General features: G+C 41.6%; 1 protein-coding gene across 1 annotated transcript in view; it reads left to right on the top strand.

Annotated features, from left to right (window-relative positions):
- The window catches only part of ACOXL (acyl-CoA oxidase like), a 250,567-nt gene that overhangs the window by 131,895 nt on the left and 95,928 nt on the right, over positions 1 to 22,744 (top strand). The window contains 3 exon segments of the mRNA XM_036029966.1: positions 8,943 to 9,004; positions 9,315 to 9,449; positions 11,382 to 11,471. Of these exon segments, the coding sequence (XP_035885859.1) occupies positions 8,943 to 9,004; positions 9,315 to 9,449; positions 11,382 to 11,471 (287 nt within the window).

Raw genomic sequence — 22,744 nt, forward strand, 5'->3', positions numbered from 1 at the left:
CCTAGGGCACCAGTGGGTCTCTTACTAACTCCCTCCTTTTCCATTTCATCAATCAGGTACCCCTTTCTCTGGACAGAGTGAGTCTTCAAGAAGAATCCCAACATTCTAGGGCTCTGAAGTACTTCTGGGATTCTCATTTTTGTTGTCACTTTTTGAGAATTATGCATACAATTACCTGTTGGCTGCAGGGATGTAGAAAGCCAGTGCAATGAAAATCACTTCATGATGATAAATTATTTGTCAACTTTGAGAGAACCTTGCTCTAAGGTTAGAGGAGTCAGCTCTTACTTTACAAAAGAGGTTTCCATTTTTGACCCTCTGATATCTGAGCCCCTGATAGATCAAGTCTCTGGAGTCTATATAGTTGTGGCCACCTTCAACCCTCCAGTAGTCCCATGAGTAGGAATTATTATCCGTATGGTTTTCAGTGGGTGGCAGAACTACGACCAGAGATGAGATGCTATTTCTTCAGGTCAGTGAGAGGTGGAAGCTGCAGTTCAGTTCAGATCTTTCAAATCCAAGGCTCTTGTTTCTAACACAGGACCTTGCTTTTTTTTTTAGGGCAGGAGGATGATTACTTTGTTTTTGACCCCTGGGTTCTGTGTTCCTCAGTGTTCTACACTTAATCCTTACTTAATATAATCCACAAATTTTAAACAAGCCTCTCTGTTTTGCTGTGAACCTGTGGTCACTGGAAAAGATCTCCCAGTGAGAAAATCCACATGTCACATTTGTGTGTGTCTTATGTTAGTAGGTCTTATCTTTTCAGGCAAATCAGAGTGGGAGAGCTTTGGGCACTAAAACTGACCCTTATCATGATAAAGAAAAGAGAGATTACTAAAATGACCCAAGGACAATCCATTTTATTGGCAACATTCCTTTGAAGACCTCAGCCCAAACTTTTTAAGGGCATGAAGAAGGTGATTATAAACTTTATATGGAGTGGACAGTGTCCAGACATATGAGAGGATAATGGATAGAGCTGGCACTTATCCTGGCCCAATTTGCCAAATTTTGAATCTACTGTATTCTTTTTTTCTCCTCCTTTATGATGGTTCATGATTCACCCTATCATACCAAGAAAATAGGAGGGAAAAATGAAGCTTCACATGTTGGCTTCTGAATTTGTGATCATCTCGTTCAGAGTTGTTTGGATGCCAGAAGAGACCCATCACACATTTGCTCAAGCAGGACAGAACACATCCAAGGTTCTGAAAGCCATACCTCACCAGGCCAGGGGCTGGGGAGGGGTCTGGCATCGTGGTATCTCTGCCCTGGTCCCTCAGTGCCCACAGTCTCAGCCTCTGCCTCTCGTGTCCACCCATTCCATGTGCTCTGCAGCATTTGAAGCTGCTCTGTGGCCGTGGAGTTGGTAGCTTCTCTATTCTAGCTACACGGAGATGGCATCTAGCAGGTCCAGTGGTGAATTCCAGGCTCAGTTAGAATCGAGTCCTTCCTGACTTCATCACCTTTGGTTAGGGAGTGGGGTCATCCATACATCACGAACACGCCTGCCGATTCCCTCCTCATGCAGGTAATGAAATAGTTCTCAGAGAATGGGGGCTGTGCAGACATCCCCCACAGTACATGCTATAGGTTTACATTTTAAAGCATTTTCTAACAATCTTTTGTAGCAGGTGCAAGAAATGGAGTTGAACTTTATATGTTGCTCTTATACTCAGCTAGCTTTTGTTAAACTCTGAAAATAATCCTGATAATCCATTGGTAGTTTTTTGCATATTCTGTGAAGATAATCATATCGTCTATGAAAGCGATAGCTTGTTTCTTCCCTTAAAATCACTTGCATTTGTTTCTTTGACGTATTATTGATGTGGCAAGGACCTCGAGTGCCATGGTTGAAAGAAGTGGTAATAGCAGGCACCTGTATTTTATTCTTGCCCTTAAAGTCATGTGCTCCCTGTTTCACCAGTGAGGATGCTGTTTGGGGCAGGTATTTGCTATCTCAAAATTCTTGTTCATGTTAAGAAAGATCTGTTCTATCCTTGGTTTATGAAGAGGCTTGTGTGTGTGTGTGTTCATTTTTTGGTGGGTTTAAAATTATGAATGGATTTGAATTTTATGGAACTACTTATGTGTGTTTATTTTATTGAGCTAGTAGCACTTTTTCCTCCCTTTAATCTGCAGCTGAAGTGAATTTACATGAACAGATTTTCTGCTGTTTAACAAGTCTTGAGTTTGGGGATACATACAACTTAGTCGTGGTGTGTGTGTGTGTGTGTGTGTAATACACTGTTGAATGAGTCTGCTAAAACTCATTTAGGGTTTTTCGGTCTGTGATCATGAGTGAGGCCGGCACTCATTAGATGGTGGGCAGTGGGGTGCTCCTTCTTCTTCTGTTCTCTTGAAGAGTTTCTGTAAAATTGAATTATCTGTTCCTTGGCTATTTGGTACAAGTACCTGTAAAGCCATCTGAGGCCCATAGTTTCTTTCTGGGAACATTTTAAATAATTGATGCTCCTTCTTTTGTGGTTATAGCTATTCAGGCTTTCTACTTCTTTTTGAGTCTGTTTGGTAATTTACATTTTTCTAGTAATTTGTCCACCTCTTCTTACTTTTAAAATTTATTGGCATAAAGCTCATAATACCCTTGTATCTTTCTCATCCCTGCTCTGTCTGTAGTTCCTCAGAATGATCATTGTCCCCATTTCTGTGCTTCTTGATAAGATATTTTAATATTTTTTCAAATCATAAACATTTTTCTTTTTTCCTTTTAATTGAATTTATTGGAGTGACACTGGTTAACAAAATTATACAGGTTTTGGGTGCACAATTTCACACCACATCATCTGTACACTGTGTCGAGTGTTCACCACCCCAAGTTAAGTCTCTTTCTATCACTATTATCCTTCCTATATCCTCCTCCACCTCCCCCACCAGCCCCTTGCAACTGCCACACTTGGGCATGTCTATGAGTTTTTCTTTTCTCAAAAAATGTTTGGTTTTTGTTCCATGCCTCCACCCATTCCCCCAACCCCTCCTCTGTTGTCAGCCTGCTCTCTGTCTATGAGTCTCTCTCTATTTTGCTTGTTAGTTCACTTTGTTCACTGGATTCCACATATGGGTGAGATCATGTGGTATTTGTCTTTCACCACCTGGCTTATTTCACTTAGCGTAATGCTCTCCAAGTTCATTCATGCTGTTGCAAAGGGTGAGATTTCCTTTTTAAGATTTCCTTTTTGTGGCTGAGTAGTATTCCATCATGTAAATGTACCATAGCTTTTTTTATCCACTCGTCTTGGCTATTGTAAAAATGCTGCAATGAATGTAAGTGTGCATATATTCTTCTGAATTAGTGTTCCTCTCCAGGTTGTATCTGCTTTTTCTATTTCCTGATTTCTGTCTTCGTTGTTTATTTTCTCCTATTTTCTTCGGGTTTGTTTTCCTGCTGTTCTTCTAGTAATTTAATTTGGACATTATCTCATTAGTCTTCACCATTTCTCCTTTTCTATTTTAATATTTGAAGTTATAACTTTTAAAATATTGCTTTGGCTGATCAACCATGACTTGACATATAAGATTTTCTGGTTTTTAATACTAAGCATATTTTAGCTTTCATCATGACTTATTTGAATGATGAATTAGTTGATACTTTTTAAAATTTCCTAATGTCTAGGACTTAAAAATAATAGCCAAATTTGTTAAATTCTTGCTTTATGCCAGGTGCCAGTCTTCATGTTTCACATTAACTTATATAATCCTCACAAGAAAGCTTCAAAGGAGGACTACTATGACTAATATTATATATATGAAAAATGATGGTTTAAGCAGTTTGTCCAAAAACGCATAGCTCCTGAGTTGGCTGAACCCAGATTCAAACCCAGGCATTTTAGCTACAGAGTGTCACTGCTGTGGAACACTGCCTTCTTGGTAGGGACTGTTTTGGTTGTTGTTAAATAATTACAATAATAATAACTGTTATTATTATATTGGTTTCCCCACTTAATTTTATTATAATCAGAGAAAATGGCTAGTATAATAAAGATTAAAAAAAACATCATTATGACTTATTTGTGACCTAGAAGAACATGGACGGTTTCCATGTGTGATTTGCAGTAATGTGCATGCTGTGAGTGGGAGCAGGGTTTTAGATGTAGCTGGTAGCCCAAGCTTACTAACGGCATCGTTCAAGTTCTGTGTTCCTTGTTCTCCCTGAGGTGGGGTCTGTTTGCTGTACCGGTTATTGAGTAGGCTAAGTTCTCCCACTGTCGATGGTAGATTTGTCAGAGTCTCCTTGTAATTCTACCAATTTCGGTCTTGTAATTTTGAAGTTGTGTTATTAGATGTTTACGAGTTTAGAATTGTTCTGCTTTCCTAATGAATTTGATCTTCAGTGCTTTTGCAGCAACTCTCGTTAGCTTTAGTAATGCCTTAAAATAGATTTTGTCCAATACTAATGTAAGAACAATAGCTTCCACTTGGTTGGTATTTATTTGTTTCATTGTTTTTTAAATTTCTCTGAGTTATTATGTTGCATTTATGTCTCTTATGAATGGCATTACCTGTTTTAAATTCAGTTTACTCTGACAACCTCATGTTTATCTGTTATTGTCATTGCTGATCAGTTTGAATTCATGTCTTCCGTCTTGCTCTTTGCATTCTACTTGTGTCTTATCTCTGCTTGTTTGAGCTTCACTTTCAGATTTATTGTTTTTCCCCTTTCCATTCACCCCTCTCTAGTTTTCATGATATTTAAGTTGATCTTGAGGTTCCTCTGGCAATAGTATGTACATTTCACACGCACACTCTACAATTAATTATCATCTTTCTCTTCTCCCAATAACACAAGCGCTTTAGTTGCGTTCTCTCTTCATGGGAAGTTCCCAGCCTCAATATTGTCATTTCATTACTTCAGTACCATGTTTTTTCATTTCACAAATTAGCATTTATTATTCTCCGGAATTAGGGTTTGTTTGAACTACCACTTCTCACCAGTCTGTCTGCTCACAGTCCCTCATTGCAGCTCTTCAGTCATTTTGCTGGTTCCTGGAGCCCCGCCTTCAGAGAGCCATTAGTGTGGTTGTGTCCCCACACAGGTAAACCTGCTGTTACTTGTCTGAGTGTGACTTTATTTCATGCTCAGTCTGGAACAGTTAGTTACTGCTAAGCACAAAATTCATGATGGACATTTATTTTCTCTCAGCATTCGCGAGATTTTACTATTATTCCAGGCTCCCTTATTCCCGTATTCTATTATTCACAGTTGGTGAATCAGCCGTCTAATTGCAATTATTCATTGCCAATCTAATTTTCTCTAATTTTAAGGTATTTTATTTTTTGGTGATCTATGGTTTTACTACCATGTATTTAAGTACCCTGGGGTTTCAGGCTGCAAAACTGCGTGAGGTAATTGGTACAGGCTCTAGCCCCAAATTCTGAGAGATGTTTTTGCCCCATCCATGGCCAGAGCTGAGAGCAGATTGTCCTCATTATTTCCTTTGGTGTGGGTGGTATTGTTTCTGCCATGGCAGGCGTTGTTTCCTGAGAACAATGTGCGGGTGTCTTTATATAACCTCCTACCTGGTCTCCACACCCACCACCCTTTTGGAGTCATGCTCTCTCATTGTGTCTCTGCAGATTTCCCTTTATCAGCCTAATGTGCATTCACATGAGTTTTGAAAACATACGTATCAAGCATATTTTCAATGGTTTTTACTGGAGAGTTAGTTTTCTTAAAGACTTATCTCTTCTGCCACATTGCCAAAGATAGAAGACCCACACATCTCAGGCACCCCCTCCTCCATGCTGCCAAAACTGTTTCTGTCCCTTCCCCACTGATTCTTATGGCTCAGCCTGAAGGGCCCTTCCTGGTGCTCACCTGTCTGAGCTCTCAGAAGCACCGTCACAGTGTAGTCCCCTCCTGGGCACACCCTTCTCAGCTCCCAGAACCCCAGCATTCCACTGTTCTTCCCACTGCTTTGTCTCATCGGTCTCCTCTGCCTGACCTCTGAACATGGCCATTTCCCAGAATGCCACCTTGGTCCTCTCTGTGTAGTCAGCCTCTGGATGGTTCTGTTCCTTCCTGAGGTTCTAGGTGTCACTTATATGGTGAGGGCTCTGATTTATATCTTCCATCCCAGGCATCTTTCACACTGCCAGAGTCTGGTGTCTAACTTTTCATTTTTGACTGATCTTGGATGTCTCACTGATTCTCACCTCTGACAGTTATAGATGTGAATGTTTAGTCTTTTCCCACAAACACTCTCCTGCTCCGGGACTCTCCTCCTCAGTAAGCACCACCCCATACACCTGCTGGGCATGTGGCCCAGCTTTCCTTCTTCTCGTGCGCACACCCAACCCTCACTGAACCCTTTCCTTCTACCTCTATGCCATCATCTCTCTCTCGCCTCCTGGGCTGTGCTCACTTAGCAGCTAGAGCTATCTTTTAAAATCACAAGTCATCTTATTCCAGGGCTTAAAATTACTTATGACTTTACATTGTACCTAAACTCACATCAAGATGGCTCCTGAGGCCCCGAGTCACTTGACCCCCACCTGCCTCCCCATCCTTGTTCTGGGACCACGTTCCCTCAACTCACTACCTGCAACCCAGCCTTGTCTCCCGTCACTGCACATTCTGTGCCCCTTCATGGCCTCAGATGTTGGCGCAGGCTGCTTGCTTAGCAAAGCAAGCTTTCTCCCATTCTTGGCCCTGCTGACTTCTCTGTAATGTTCCAAGTTAAACAGCCCTCTGGCATCTAGGTTAGAAGAGGTCTTTCTTGTCATTTTTTTTCTCATGGAACCTAGATCTTTTTCTTTCTGGCCCTTAACCACAGATTCTTTCATTAACAATTTTATTTCTCTACCTGACTAATGCCTGTCTCTCCCAAGAATAGGACCGCATTTTTGGTTTGCAATGTGTAGTGTTGTGCCTGCAACATGAGACCTTCCATATAGAATTGGTAACAGGGACCATGAGTGAATTCCCTCCCACCTACTGTCCCCAGTTCATGAACTGTGAGAGTGCAGCATCTCCTCAAAGTACACAGCAAGACAATGTGTCATCACTTCTATCAGAACATCCAGCATTTGTGGGTCTTGAACTCGGGCTGTCAGGAGACCCCACCCAGATCACAGCTGTCCCAGCGAGGGTACAGTGAATGTCACCACTCTGGCTGTCGCACATACGAGCTCTCCTTACTCAGGCATAAAATTAATGCAACTCTTACACATGGTCCTTCCTGGTTGGTCTCAATTTTCAGTTGACCCTCCTTCCCAGATAAGATTGATTTTGTCTGTTTCTTCTTCAGATAAACAAAATTTACCCTCAATTTGTTTAGAGGGGAAAGAAAGCCTGTTTCTAATTTGTTCTGATACACTTATTAAATGTTATAAACAGCAGGAAAGTATTAAATTTTTGGTGTGCAAAGTTTGAATCATAAAATATGTTTTGTGGGGCTCTCACTGAAATGGGACACAACCTAACGACATTCACAATTACTTGCTAAGAGGCCCGATGTAACCCAGAGGCAGAGAGAGAGTAACCTGCTGCCCAGCACGCTTCGCTGAGACCTGATTCTGGCCCTCATCTCCCAAGGATTCTGTTGGCTGTAGGAGCATGGAATTTACAGTTCCCGCTGTCGAGTCCATGCTTTTTTTTTTTTTTTTAATATATTAAGAGTGAAGTAAGCTAATGGAAAATATTATTCACTTTTTTTGGATGAAACCTCTTTCTTTCCTTACTACCCTCTTCTTTCTCATCTCTCCACCTCCCCCCAACCTGAAATGTATAAGCAAATGCCTCTACTTCAGAGTTCAGTGTGGAAAGAACAAAAATGCCAGGAACTATCATTTTGTTTGAAACGAAAACCCACAGTGCTATTGAGTGCCTTGAGGTGGTACCTTGAGAGGATTCCTGAAGACTCCAATGATTTTATTTACATCAGAGAAGCAGTTCACATTGATGTATCTCATGTTGTGACCCAGCGAGATTCAGGATAACACCTGACACCCGCGCACCTGCTTGCACACATGGGCTGTGCTGGTCTGCCAGGGCTGCCCTGCACCAAGCACCTTAGATGGGGCGGCTTAAACAACAGAAGTTTACTCCCCTACAGTTGTGGAGGCTTGGAGTCCCAGACCAAGGTGTTGGCAGGGTCAGTCCTTCTGAGCACTGCACTCCTGGCTTGCAGATCATCTTACTCTCCTCTCCGTGTCTTCACTTGGTCTCTTCTCTGTGTGTGTCCTGATCTTCCCTTCCGAGGACACCGGTCAAAGTAGATTACAGCCCACTACAATGACATCATTTAAACCTAATTCCCCTTTACATATCCTATTGCCAAATACAGTCCCATTCTGAGGTCCTGATGGTTGGTTCAATGTATGAATTTGGTGAGGAGAGTGTGACACAATTCAGCCCATCCATAACATAAACACATGCACACACTCTCTGTAATGTTTGTATAGGCCTCCCAAAGTAAATTTTTAGTTTTAACTTGAGGTATACCAAGGACCAAAATATTAGGTCTTGCAGTGGAGAGATTTCCCAGTGAAGATGCACAGCATGAGGGTTCAGACCACTCCCCAGCGAGGCTTCAATAGCCCATGTACGTCCCATGCCCAGTCACTGCCTCCTCCCCCTAGAACACTCCATGGCTCCCTTTGCCCAGATCTGCAAAGGGATTTGTTGGTTTCTTGGTCTCCACACTGGCCTCCCTGCAACTTCTATCCCTTCCTTGCTATCCTCAGTTCCTACCCCAAGCCCTTTTCTCGTGGTCTGTCTTTCTCAGGCACCCACACTGTGAGATTATGGATGACATTTTTAAATCTTTTTTCCTTTACTTATTACTTATTTTTGACTTGGTTGTTTCTATAATGCTTATGTATTGCTTTTAGTAATTAATTTTAAGAGTTCACTTTTAATTAGAAAATGACCTTTAAGGCGTGCACACACACATTCTGTTTATAATCACCTGTCCCCAAAGAACTGGGCACCACAGCTTTAGAATTCAAGTCCTTTGAGAAGATGGCCGCATGGCCCCAGGCAGTAAGTAACTTCTCGATGCTGGTGTCTAGACATTCACACAGAACCTGATGCCTGGGACTTTCAGAACTTGACTAGCTTCAAAACAGGCCACCTCAGAGATCCCAAGGACTTTGCCATCTATGAAGATGGGCCTGTTCTAAGGAAATCAGATCCTAAATAAGCCTCCAGTGTTTCAGAGATTGGGGGGGTGACACGCTGGCCATAGCTGTGCCTCAGACGTGGTGGGCCTTTGGGTTTCTCTCTGCTGGCCATTTCCATTGCCCTGCACGCTGGGGAAGGGCTGTGAGCCGTGTTCCTTCAGCTCCAACAGAGCCCTGGTGAGTCCAGAGCCTTCAGAACAGTCACGCAGTTTTACTTGATCCTCGAATTGGAAGAGGAGCTCAAAGCTGAGTTTTACCACCTGGAAGAGAAATCAGCAATATTGCATTCGGAGAACCGCTGTGAGGTGAGACATCCTGATGTGCAGAGGACTCTAATGCCTGCTCCTGGAGAGGCTGTCAGTGTCCTTTCCTGATTCTGCTGCCTTTGAAGATGATCTGTTTGGTCATTTTAAAGCCCGGATGGCCTGGCTTCGGGGGCAGAGTGTGAACCAGTTTGAGAGCAGGTACCGCAGAACAGCAGGGAACCTGTTCCTCCCTCCCTCACTGGATGAAACTAGAGCAAAATGCTCACATAAAATGTGTTTTTTTTCTCCAAACATATTATTTTGAGCACTGAGCAGTTCTGCTTCTAATGATTCATCCTAACACTGAGATGCTATATTTAGCGTTCATCTTTTCTTCACAAGACCTTGAGAGGTTATTCAAGAAAATTCCAACTTAGCCCACAAGCCTCACTTTCTTCATCTGTAAAATGGGTACCATCTGCCTCACAGGGCTGCTGTGAAGATGAAAACAATCAAGTGAAATAATAATTGAGGTTTGGGTAAAGCACAATAGCTGGCTTGTGGTGGATCCTCGACAAATGGCAGAATGATAATGATGAAAATGAGTCAGCGCTGTGGGGAGACACTTGGAGGCAGATCGTGTTTAGTCAGAATCGAATTTCACGTGGTTTGTCCGTGGGGTGGCTGTAACCCTGCGGTTGAGGGTGGCGGTGCAAAACTTCTCCAAGTGGAAATGTTACTGACTGATTCACCCATACATACTGTCCCTTTTCCTTTAGGCCAGTAAGTTAGGATTCCTGTGGACTTGTGAAGAATCCTTTGCTTCTCTGAACTTTATATAATACTGTCCAGTAGCCTGCTGGGACTGCCCCACTGCTGGGGGCACAAGGAAAAGTAGGGGGAATCTCTGGGACGGGAAGTACTGATGCTCACAGGACTTCAGGGCGCTGCAGGAAGTGATTGCTTCTGTGATCCTAGTGACCACTTTCAGAAGTGAAGCTGCCCCCTAAGGCGTTAAGGGTCCCTGGAGATTGGCGTGTCAGGCTGCCTGCAGGAGCACCCCCACTGGGACCCTCTGTAGCTCAGTGGCTTGAAAACATCAGCAGGGTGAAAGCTTGTCATGCCGCAGGCAGTGCCTAAGTCTAAATGCAGGTGCTCCTGGGAGAAGAGACGTGACAGTTGCCTCTGACGTGGCTTCCTGAGGCAGGATGGGTGTGTGGGAGATTTTGAGAGTGGGGAAGATTCTGGAGATTTAACGGGGGAGCGCAAAGAGCTGAAAGAAATGGAACTTGGGGGCCTTTGGGATGGGAGGGCCTGAGGCCAAACAAAGGTAGACTTCACTCCCTTTGTGGTTTGCCTGGGGCTGAGCAACTCTCTGTAGAGCGGCTGATCTCCTGGTTTGTGCAGAACTATTATCAACACTTTGAAAATGAGCAGCAGGCTCCCACCATCTAAATGAGGATTTCAGGAAGTAAAAAAGAAAAAAAAACTAGCTAAAAGCTAGAATGTGAGTTTATAATGCAGAGTATTTAATGATATTAAGATGCATGGTGGCAATTTAGGATTTGTATGTTGTCATCCAAGAATCACAGGTGTATTTGCTAATTTTAAAAGGGGTGGGGTGAGGTGGGAGGGGAGGCACCATTCTCCTGTAGGGTGTAATCACTAAGACCTTGATATTTATTAAAATTCATAAGATTTGGAAAAATTTGCATAATATGTTGAAATATTTTGAAAAAATACGACATGACCATTTTCAAATGTTTTTACTGCTAATGAAGGCAGCACTCAAAATAACATTATTCATGCCCCGAAGGCCACTGTGATGAGCCAAAATTCTTAGATCAATTCTTTGGGTAAGAGAAATGTTCTTTTCTTATTTTCAATTTTCTGTATTTTTTTTAATTTCAAAGAAAATGTTAGTTCTTTATGATGGGATTGCAAATTTAAAATGCATTGCTGTTTTTTTTCTTTTTTCTCTTTTTGCAATAGGGTTACCTGGTGGAAAACGGAATCTCAGACTTAAAATGTGACATGGATGTGTTCGTAACTTTTGAAGGTGACAATGTTGTTAGGCTGCAGGTAAGATTCAGGAAACGTCTATTCTTCTTAAATAGTATAAATTTCAAGATCAAGAGTTATCCAGAAATCTGAAGTGTTTCATATGTTTTATCTTCAGCTGATGTCTTCTTTTAATTGGCAGGTGTTTTCCTGTCAGGCACTTGATTTTTGCAGTAATTTAACAAGGATTAAATTTTTTCTCTCCTAGCTAATCTTTGTTGTTGAACTCTGTCTTTTTTGGTTTAAGAAAACTACTTGTGCGTATTGAGTCAGGTCCTTCTGCTGGGAAGGCTAGTGCTAAAGAGCGTGTTAGGCCCCAGAAGATGAACAGGCAAAAGATGTAAAAAGTACATTTACAAAAAGAAGGCAATAGATCAACCTCACTAGTAGTAATCAGAGGAACGCACATGAAGGCATGCTGTAGTACAGTCTTTTTTTCTCTATCAAATCGGCTCACATTTAAGAGTGTGTTGGGGCCCCGATGTCGGTGAAAGCAAAAAGGGGAACTCATCAGCGTTTCTGTTGGGCTATGTGAGATTCTACTTCTGGGACCCTACCTAAGGCAATAATCCTAATGACAGGGAAACTTGAGGACATAAACATTTTCATTAGTACATTATTTATTATAGTAATAATGTTGGAATCCAAACTTTCAACAATAAGAAAATTATTATGTAAACCATGTTCTGGACACTCAGTGGGGAATTGCATTGCCTTTAAAATTGTGCTTAAAAGAGGTTATTGTAGAAATCACAAACTTGTAAAGTGGTAAGTAAAAATGATATAAATATATATGTAGAATGTGATCACAATTTGAGCTTTAAAGAAGAACAGGGAACTCAGGTCCTGCTAAGATGGAGTGGCCCCACCCTCCCAGGGCCTACCTCTTAGCAATCACACACCCTGGATATAACACAGCAAACTGGCACAGGAAGACACTGAAAGGGGGAAGGAGGGGGCAGGCCGCCTAAAGGAAGGAAATGGCAGTCGGTTCTCTGGGTTTCCTTGTTGCCTCTCATAAATCCTGTAGAGAGCATATGTATCCTGAATCTCTAACAGGCACAGACCAAATGTGCTCCAAGAAAAGGGTGTTCTTCCTAGGCAAAGGACAGGGAAGAGGGTGGCCTAGTGATAGAACATCACTCTACATTAGTCATACACACATATACACCCCAATTTTAGCAGGGCCTGGCAGCAGCTGATCTTTCCCCTGACTTCCAATTTAAGGAAGCAGGCAGCAGCAGGTAGCAAGTATAGCAACTCCGACCCCTACCTGGTGGTGTTGGTGGGGCTGAGCACGGAACTAATCTCCCACCCCTTGCCTGGTGGAGTGAGTGGAGCTCAGACTCTTCCATCAGGGTAATGTCAGCAGGACTCATTGGTGAGCTTGCAGGACCTGTTGTTGAGCTCAGCCTACACTTCCACCAGCAGCAATAAGACCCAGTGAGGTGAGGTGAGGTAAGGTGGAGCTCATTACTAGTACACTTCAACCCCCTACCCTAGTGTCAGCAAGATCCAGTGGAAAGTTAAGCCCCTACCTCCATCTGACATCATCTAGACTAAACCAGGACATGTGAGTCAGGGCTGGTCACCATTAATGTTACCCCGTTCCCTGGTGTCAGTGGGCCTAGTGAGCAGCTGAAGCTACACACTCAACATAGCAACAAGAAGCCAAATTATGCACTGTGAAGCAGGACTAGTGTGGACTTTGATCCCTTCTCTGCCTGTTATCTAACCTCCATAATAAAGGGGTCAAGTGGCAGCTGAGCTGCCAGACATACCTGGCATCACTAGAATGAGCTGGGGTAGTTAATACTCCACATCCCCCTCCCCCAGTTTTAGTAAGAGCCAGTGGAGGCTTGGCCTCTGCCCTCATCCAGCATCAATGAGAGGCAGGAAGAGGTGATGGGAAATTGGGCTACTTGGCACTCTGCTTCCCCACCCACTTCTGGCATCAGCAAGACCAAGAGGGAGCTGATGTTTTGCCTCACCTGTCAGCAACCACAGTGCAAGGCAATGCAAGGCATGTACCACTCTCACCAGGATGGTGTTTATAGCACTCACTGGGAAGCTGAACATATACACACACAGACTTGTGCTCAAGATGAAATACAGTCTCATAGTATAATGCCCAAACACCCTGGTTGCTATAGGAAAATCTCCCATTATACCTTAAACCAACTTGAATGAGAAAGCAGTAGATGATGACACTGAGAAGAATCAGATGTTGGAGTTAAGCAACAATGATTTTAAAGTGCTCCTAATAACAATACTTCAAAGGTAATTACAAGCACTCTTGAAAAAAATAAAAATAACAGAACATTTTAGCAAATATAGAATAAAAATGGACCTAATGAAAATTATGGAATTGAAAAATACAATAATTAAATAGCAAATTTGTCCCAGACACTGATAGTAGTGTAGAGGTGATAGAAAATAGAATCTGTAAAACTGAGGACAGAGCAATAGAATTTACCCAGTCTGGACAGAGTGGATGAAAGTGGGCAGTCTTGGGGACCTTAGAACAGTAATGAAGAGTGGTAATGAAGAGGAAAGCAGAGGAGGATGAACAAGTATTCAAGGAAACAATGTCTGAAAATATCCCAAATTTGTTGAAAGATAAGAAACTGAAAATCCAAGGTGCTGAGTGAATCCCAAATAGGTTAAACCCAAAGAAATTTACCACGGGGCACATCATAACTAGACTTCTTAAAGCTGAAAGCATGGAAAAGATTTTGAAAGCAGACAGAGAAATGGTGCATTACTTTTAAGGAAACACCAACCCAAATGACAAGATTTCCTGTCACCAGGGAGGCCAGGAGGAATCAACATGCTATTTTCAAGCACTGTAAGGAAAGAAGAGTCAACTGCAAATTCTATATCCAGTGAGAATATATTTCCAGGTTTAAAGGGAAATAGAGATCTTATCAGGTTAAGGGAAACTAAGAGAATCTGTTGCTAGCCAATCTGTTCCTAAAGAATGAATAAAGGAAGTTCTCTAAACAGAAAAGAAAATGATAGAAAAAGAAGGCTTGAAACTTCAAAAAAGAAAAGAGCATTGCAATGTATAAAATAGGGGTAAATATAATATGCTCTCCTCCTTGTCATGAGTTTTAAAAATCATATTTGATATTTGAAGCAACAGTCATAGCTCCTTTTGGTACAGTGCTCAATGTGTATAGAGGAACTATTAATACTTCGGACAGTTATATATTTTTTAAGCAGGGTAAAATGAAAAACCTAAATGGAAGTGAGGCTTCTGCACATCACAAAATGGTGAAACATCAATACCACTAGACCGTAATAAGTTGCACACATACATACACATGCATGTGGGTATCTGTGCACACACACGCACATAATAATAATACTTAAAGCAACCACTAATACATTATACATAGTGATATACTAGGGAAAACTTGGTAGAGATGAAAGAAGAAATACATGCATCAGTAATTATAGTTGGAGACTTCAACACATTACTCTCAGCTATTTGATAGAACTATGAGACCAAATATCAGAAAGGACATGGAAGAACTGAACAACACAATTTGCCAACAGGAACTAATTGATACATAGTTGACCCTTGAACAATGTGTGTTTGAAATGGGCAGGTTCACTTATGCATGGTCTTTTATCAGTTGACCTGCACGGTTCAAACCTGTATTGTTCAAGGGTCAACTGGCCATTGGGAATTCATGTATGCAGAGGGCTGACTATAGTCATATGTGGATTTTCAGCTGCACATGTAGTCAGTTCCCCTAACCCCTGCATTGTTCTGGGATCAACTATATAGAACACTATACCCAACAAGAGCAGAATACACATGTTTTCATGCACTCATGGAACATTTACCAAGATAGACCATATCCTGAGCCATGAAACAAACCTCAACAAATTTAAAAGAATTAGGTCTTACAGAGCATGTTTCATTACCATAATGGAATGAAACTAGAAGTTAACAATAAAAGACAAGAGGAATGTCTCTAAATACATGGAAATTAAACAGCACACTTCTGAATAATCCATTGGCCAAACAGGAAGTCTCAAAGGAAGTTTAAAAATATATAAAATGAGTGAAAATTAAAACACATATCAAAATATGTGGGATGCAGATAAAGCAATGCTGATAGGGAAATGTATAGTATTAAGTGCTTTAGAAAAGAAGATAGACCTCAAATCAATAATCTATGTTCCTACTTCAAGAAAATAGAAAAAGTAGAGCATAAACTAAGCCTAAGAGTAATTAAGAAAAGAGCGTAAATCAATGAAGTTGAAAACATTAAAGAAAAATCCATGAAATAAAAAGCTGACTCTTTGAAAAGTTTCTTGTTTTATCTCTGATAAAATTGGTAATTCTCTGACAAGAATATCAAAGATAAAAAATAAAATTCAACCTATATTAAGAACACTCCCTAACTCTGTTTTATGAAGCTAGTATTACTCACATACCAAAACTACACAGAGAGAACAAAGAAGGGAAAACCACATACCAATAACTCAGATGAACTTAGATACAGATATCCTCCACAACATTAGCAAATTTTATCTGGAAACGTATAAATCAGTTCTACATCATGAACAAGTGCAATTCATTTCTGCTATTCAAAGCTGCTTCAACATTCAAAACTTAATCAATTCAATCCATCATTAACAGAATAAAGGAGAAAAAAGCATATAATCTTATTTGTTTACCTAGAAAAAAGCATTTGACAAAAATCCAACAACAATTCACGATAAAACCTCTCAGCAAACTAGAAACAAAGAAGACTTCTCTTGACTTGATAAAAAAGCACTACAAAAAACTGTAAGTAATGGGGAAGGGGAGCATAAGGGGACTAAATGGTAATGGAAAAGTATAATACAGATGAAATAAAAACTATAAGTAACATCATGCCTAATTATGAAATATTGAATGCTTCCTTTCTAAGATCAGGAATAGGTCAAGGATGTCCCCTGGCATCACTGTTATTCAACACAGAGCTGGAAGTTATAGCCAGTGTAATAAGGCAAGAAAAATAAATATAAGACAAAGATTAGAAGGGAAGAAGTGAAAACTGTATTTCATATTATATCATTATCTACACAGAGAATTCATGGAATCCACAAAAAGACCACCTAGAACTAATAAGTGAGTTCAGCAAGACTGTAGTATATAATATCAATACATAAAAATTAATCACATTTCTATATACTGATAAGGAACATGTGGAAACTAATATGAAACACATGGTATCATTGATAGTTGTTCCAAATAAAATAAAATACTTAGGTATAAATTTAACAGACATGTATAGTGTCTATAAGCTGAAAATCACAAAATGCTATTGAAAGAAGTCAAAGAAGTCCTAAAGAAGTGGAGGAATGAACTATATTCATAGGCTGGATGCCTCTGCCTAGCAAAGATGTCAATTCTGACCTATAGATTTAATGAGATTCCTATTAAAATCACAATAAAGTATTTTGTAAACACAGATGAGCTTATTCTAAGACATTAAAATGATGAAATAGGGTTTCCTGCCATCTTCCTGACAAAGAACACTAATTAAAACAGTCATGCATGGATGAGAGTGCCTTTGTGGAAGCCCAGGAGTCCAGTGGAAAGTTTCAGCACAAAATTGGAGAAAGCAATCTGTGATTGGACATCCTGAAGAGGGAAAGAGAAGCAGTTTCACTTAGCCTGCACCACTCCTCCCCCAAGGCAGCATGGCTCAGTAACAAGAAGACCTCAGCCTGCGATTTCTCCCTTGGGGAAAATAAGAGCATGTGAGTGACCACCTGGCTTCCGCAGCCATGCAGACCACTGCCACAGTAATCAAAACAGTCTGGTACTGGCATAAAAATAGACACAGACCAATGGAACAGAATCAAATGCCTAGAAATAAATCCATGTGTGGTCAACTAATATTTGACAAGGGAGCCAAGAATACTCCATGGGGAATGGATGATCTCTTCAATAAATTGTGCTGGGAAAACTATATAATCACATGTGGAAGAATGAAGTTGTTCTCCTTTCTCATACCAGTCATAAAAATTAACTTGAAATAGATTAAAGACTTAAACATAAGAGCTGAAGCCATAAGTTATGTAGAAGAAAACATAGGGTACAATCTCCTTAGCATTGGTCTTGGCAACAATTTTTTTGTACGTGACACCCAAAGCACAAGCAACAAAAGCAAAAGTAAGCAAGTGGGACTACATCAAACTGAAAAGCTTCTTCACAGTAAATAAAACAACAAAATGAGAAGGCATCCTATGAAATGGGAGAAGATACTTGCAAACCTTCCATCTGATAAGGGTTTAATATTCAAAATATGCAAGGAACTTATACAGCTCAATAGTAAACAATCTGATTTTTTAAAAATGGGCAGATGATCTCAATATTTTTTCAAAGAAGACATACAGATGGCCAAGAGGAACGTTAAGAAATTCTTAACATTATGAATCATCAGGAAATGCAAATCAAAACCACAGTGAGATATCACCTCATACTGGTTAGAATGGCTATTCTGAAGAAGACAAGAGGTAATGAGTGTTTGTGAGGATGTGTAGAAAAGGAACACTTGTGCACTATTAGTGGCAATGTAAATTGGTGCAACCACTATGGAAAGCACCATGGAGGTTCCTCAAAAAATTAAAAACACAACTACCAGATGTTACAACAATCCCCACTTCTGAGTATGTATTCAAAAGGTATGGAGTCAGGATCTCAAAGAAATATCTGCACCTCCATATTCATTGTAGCATTAAAGACAATAGCCATGACATGGAAACAATTTAAGTGTCCATAGATGCATGACTGGATAAAGTAAATGGGATATATATAAAGTAGAAAATCACTCAGCAAGATAAAGGAAGGCTATCTTGCCTTTTGAGACAACATAAATGGACTTTGAGGGCATTATGCTAAGTGAAATAAATCAGACAGAAAAATACAAATACTGTATGGTGCCACTTATACGTGGAATATAAAAAAGCAGGGCTTATAGAAACAGAGTAGAATGGTGATTGACAGGAGGCTGGGTGATTGACAGGAGGCTGGGGGAGATGCGGAGATGCAGGTCAAAGGTGAGTTGGTCTGGAGTCTAATGTACAGCAGGGTGGCAACAGCTAATAGTGCTGTGCTACACACTCGCAAGTGGATGAGAGAGTAGATCTTAAATGTTCTCACCACATTCAGACATGAAATTATAGAGATGGGGATTAGATCAGCGTTGCCAGGAGTGAGGGAGGAGAAAGAGAGGGAAGTGGCTATGGCTCTAAAAAGGCAGCATGAGACATGCTCAGGACGGAGCTGTTACATATTTGACTGTAGTGGTCACTACACATGTGATCACATTGCATAGAAGTAAATGTGTGCGCGTGCACACACACACACACACACCTGCATCTAAAACTGGCGGAGACTGAATAGGCTCTATGGGTTGTACCAACATTATCTTCCTGGTTGTGGTATTACACTATAGTTGTGCAAGATATTACTCTTGGGAGAAATTGGGCAAGGGTACAGGGGGTCACTGAATTATATCTTACAACTGCATGTGAATCTCCAATGATATAAAAAGAATCGAAAAAAATTATATTGAAATATTTTCATAATAAAAAGTTTTGTAATGAAAAAATTGCTAACTTCAAGAGTAATGCAGATATTTTTAGAATGCTGTTCAGATACAGTTTAGTCCATTGAAAACTAAAATATAAAGTGGTACTCTGACAGTTGTCTCCTGCCCACTTATTATTTTAACTTACAAAGACATCTATAGTAAAGAACATGATGTGGGGGGAATTATTTAAGAAGCTGTTTAATTTGGGAAGATTTAAAACTGTCTTGTCTTTTGTGTCCCTGCTACTTAAAAACACTGGTTAAGAATATTCAGTAATTTAGACGTTGCACTAATTCACATTTCCCTCTTGGCTGGTGATCCAAGTGTGTGAGGTTTTTCAACAGCTTCCTCTTAGGGCGTGGATTTTAAACTCAAGCATGCAGCTCAACATCGTCTCACCCTGAAGTTGTGATTCAGAGCTTTAATTGCAAGTCTCTCTGTGGGTCCCACGGAAAGGCTGTGTAACTTCAATGTGGGAGTGTTCACAATTTTGTGAACCGAAGTGGAAGTATGCGGAGAAACAGGGACTGCTGGCTGTTTGTCCTGTGGATGGAGCAGGGACGTGCAAGTGCAGGACTCTGACTGTGGAGGGCAGTCGTGCAGGGACACAGGGCCGTCTGCTTGGGGACATGTGCCGGCACGGAGGGGCAGGTGGAGCCCATGTGCAGTAAGAACCCACATATGGCTTTAGGGCCCAGGCTGAGGACAGAAGTTTCACTGTCTGCCAGGAAGGAGGTCACCAAAGCTCCTAAAACCAGGCTGTGTAGACCTTTTTGGCCATTTTCCCAGACAGACATCTTTTCAACACATGCTGGACAAATAGTACAATACCTCAAGCCACAGTGGAAGCTTACCAGGAACAGGAAACACATTTTATAATCAGTGTGGTGTGTGTCACGGGTCCCGGCTTGACAGTTCTCTGGAGGACTCACAGGACCCAGCATCGAGTTGTAATTCTGGTTATGATTTATTGTAGCAAAAGGGTAAAATACAAACCCATCAAGGGGAAAAGGCAAAGGGGTAAAGTCCGAAGCCAACTGGGAGCGTGCATGCCCCTCCCACTGGAGTCACACAGGACAAGCTTCATTCTGCAGCACTGGCTGGTGATGGCCCAGGTGAAGTCTTGTTTACCAGGGATGCTCACTGGAGACCCAGCATGATAGCTTTTATTGGGCACCTTCTCCCTCTCATGTATCAAAGTTCCACTTTCAGAAGGAAAACAGGTGGTAACATAAACCATGGTGTTTGCACAGTTTAAGCACAGGAACCACACTGACCAGTCAGGGAATTCTGGGAACCCTCCCCACATCTAAGTTCTCGATGCCTCCTGGGACCAACTTTGCATGCAGGCTTTTCTGAGAACAGCAGGCTAAGGCCTGCTGGGTTAACTCTTTTCTGCAGTGGTGTCATGAGACCAGGCAGATGCCTTTCCTGACTTACCGCTAAGAAGAGGGAGGATGAAAGGTGGTGGAGGGGTGGTGAGGCAACTGCAAGGCATCAAGAATGAGAGGGAAGATACTTGGATGCTGCAGTGTAAAGGGGAAGACTAGAAACCAGGGGAGGACTCTTGGTTCAGGATGATGGTATGAACACCATGCTGCTCCTCCCTCTTCAAAGTCCTGTGAAATAACTGGAAGAAAGAATAGAAGGGAGCAGTGCTCAGGGGCACTGACGGTGCTGGGAGAGGGGCCGTCAGAGGACCAGGAGTTTGAGAGATTCCTGGAGAATGGAAAATTAACGGGATGGTGGTGGTGGATGAACTTAGTGGACACGGCTGAGGTGGGAGATGTTTCTTGTGGATATCTCTGGAAAGACACTGAGTCACAGGGGTTGAGAACAGGCATTTCTGTGAAGCCGCCTATCAGCAAGATGGCCGGCCTCCCACGTCAGACCACTTGACCAGCTCTGGAAACCACCCGGGGAGGACACTAAGTGGGAACCCAAGACCTCTGAGTACATTAGCTTTGTGTGGGGGCGGGGGGTGTCAGCCCTTCTGCCTGCCCATTGTCAACACCCCTTAACAGGAAACCTGTCAGTTCACATGCCTGCCTTTGTCCCCACAGCTTTCAGGCTGCCCGGCACCCACAAGATGGTGGGGAGGGTGGTGCTGGTGCTCTGCATTGGTCAGCTGGCCTTGCGCTTGAGTGTTGGAACCTGCCCATACTCAGGAGGCACCTTTCTCCGGACTGGACTCTGCTGTGATCCCACTTTCTGAAGTAGAGATGAAAATTTCAGGAGACCAGGGCTCAGAAACTGATCAATGAGTCCACGGCATTCTGTATTAACTCCAGCACGTCCAGCCCTCTGCCTGAAGGTGAGACTCTAGAGATTGCGAAGGTGCTGCGTCTGCCGTTCCATGGCTGAAGAGCTGTGGACAGAGCAGGCACGTGCTTTAGAGTCTCTGCAGGCTTCACATAGTTCCCTTTCAGCAAGTCAGGAGGTCTTCTGACCCTTTCATTATCTTCCTGGGGCAGGGGTTGGAGGCCTTTGGTGAAATTTAATCATATCTTCCGCCAAATCCAATTACTACCCACATCCGTGAAATCCCATTTTCACTTTCTTTTACTTCATTAGAGTTTCACTAGGATAGGAGCCTTCCCAATCCACTTGGGCAGATTTCCTGAAGAATATCAGTCAGACATTGTGCATGCATTGTTCATCACTCTGCAAGCACCACAAGTAAGCACAAATGCAAATGACCTATAGCCTAAGTTGCTTAAAAACCATGTAGATATCTGGTTTCCTGTAAGAAAGCTGATCCCTTAGGGATTTCAGGCCCCAAACATATTTTTCCCAGGATATTCGGAGATTTTTGTTTTGTTCTTTTTTATTTCCAACTTTTACTATGAAAATTTTCAAACAGAAATTTCAAAAGAAAAAATGGAAAGTCTAGTACAATAACACTTCAGAATATTCTCCACTTCTAAATGTTAGTACAAGGGGGACCCCCTAAACACCAGAATTATCTTGTGGAGGGTGGGCCCCTTGTAATATAGGCTTCCCCCACTAGGTGGGTGTTCCAGGAACCCATCTGTATCAGTGTATCAGCTGGTGGTGTTGTGAGAGGCAGCATTTTGCTTCAGTGAATTTTTTTTGAAAAGTCTTTCAACGTGTTTGCCCATTTCACAATGGGTGATTTATGGGCACACCTGCCTATGCCCCACTGAGTGCTCAGCAGATTTCGACTAAAACTGGCATGACCCCCGTGCCCCACCCTCCCTATTTATCCGATCTCAGCCCAAGTGACATTTTTGTTTGTTTGTTTCCCTGGATGAAAAAAGTCCTCAAAGGGAAACATTTTGCTGATATGCAAGAGGTAAAACAAAAAATGGTGGAAGCACTAAAAGGCATCAAAATCGACAAGTTCAAAACTGTTCTGAGCAATGGGAAAACATCTTGATATATTACATCAGATGGAGAGTACTTTGAAGGTGACTGAAGTTTAAACATGTAAGTACAAATACACAATTTTTTATAAATAAATTCTGATTTTTGGGGTTCCCCCCTTATACTTCACTATGTTTAAATGTTCCTTATTCTGTCTCTCTCTGTCTCTGTCTCTGTCTCTGAGTGTGTGTGACCACTTAAATTGTGGATATCAGACACATCATCCCTAAAAACTGCAACATTCATTGTCTAAAAATAAGGCCATTTTCTTACATAAGTATAATACCATCATCATACTTAAGC

This window comes from Phyllostomus discolor, chromosome 6 (genome assembly GCF_004126475.2).
Source record: "Phyllostomus discolor isolate MPI-MPIP mPhyDis1 chromosome 6, mPhyDis1.pri.v3, whole genome shotgun sequence".
Classification (NCBI taxonomy): Eukaryota; Metazoa; Chordata; class Mammalia; order Chiroptera; family Phyllostomidae; genus Phyllostomus; species Phyllostomus discolor.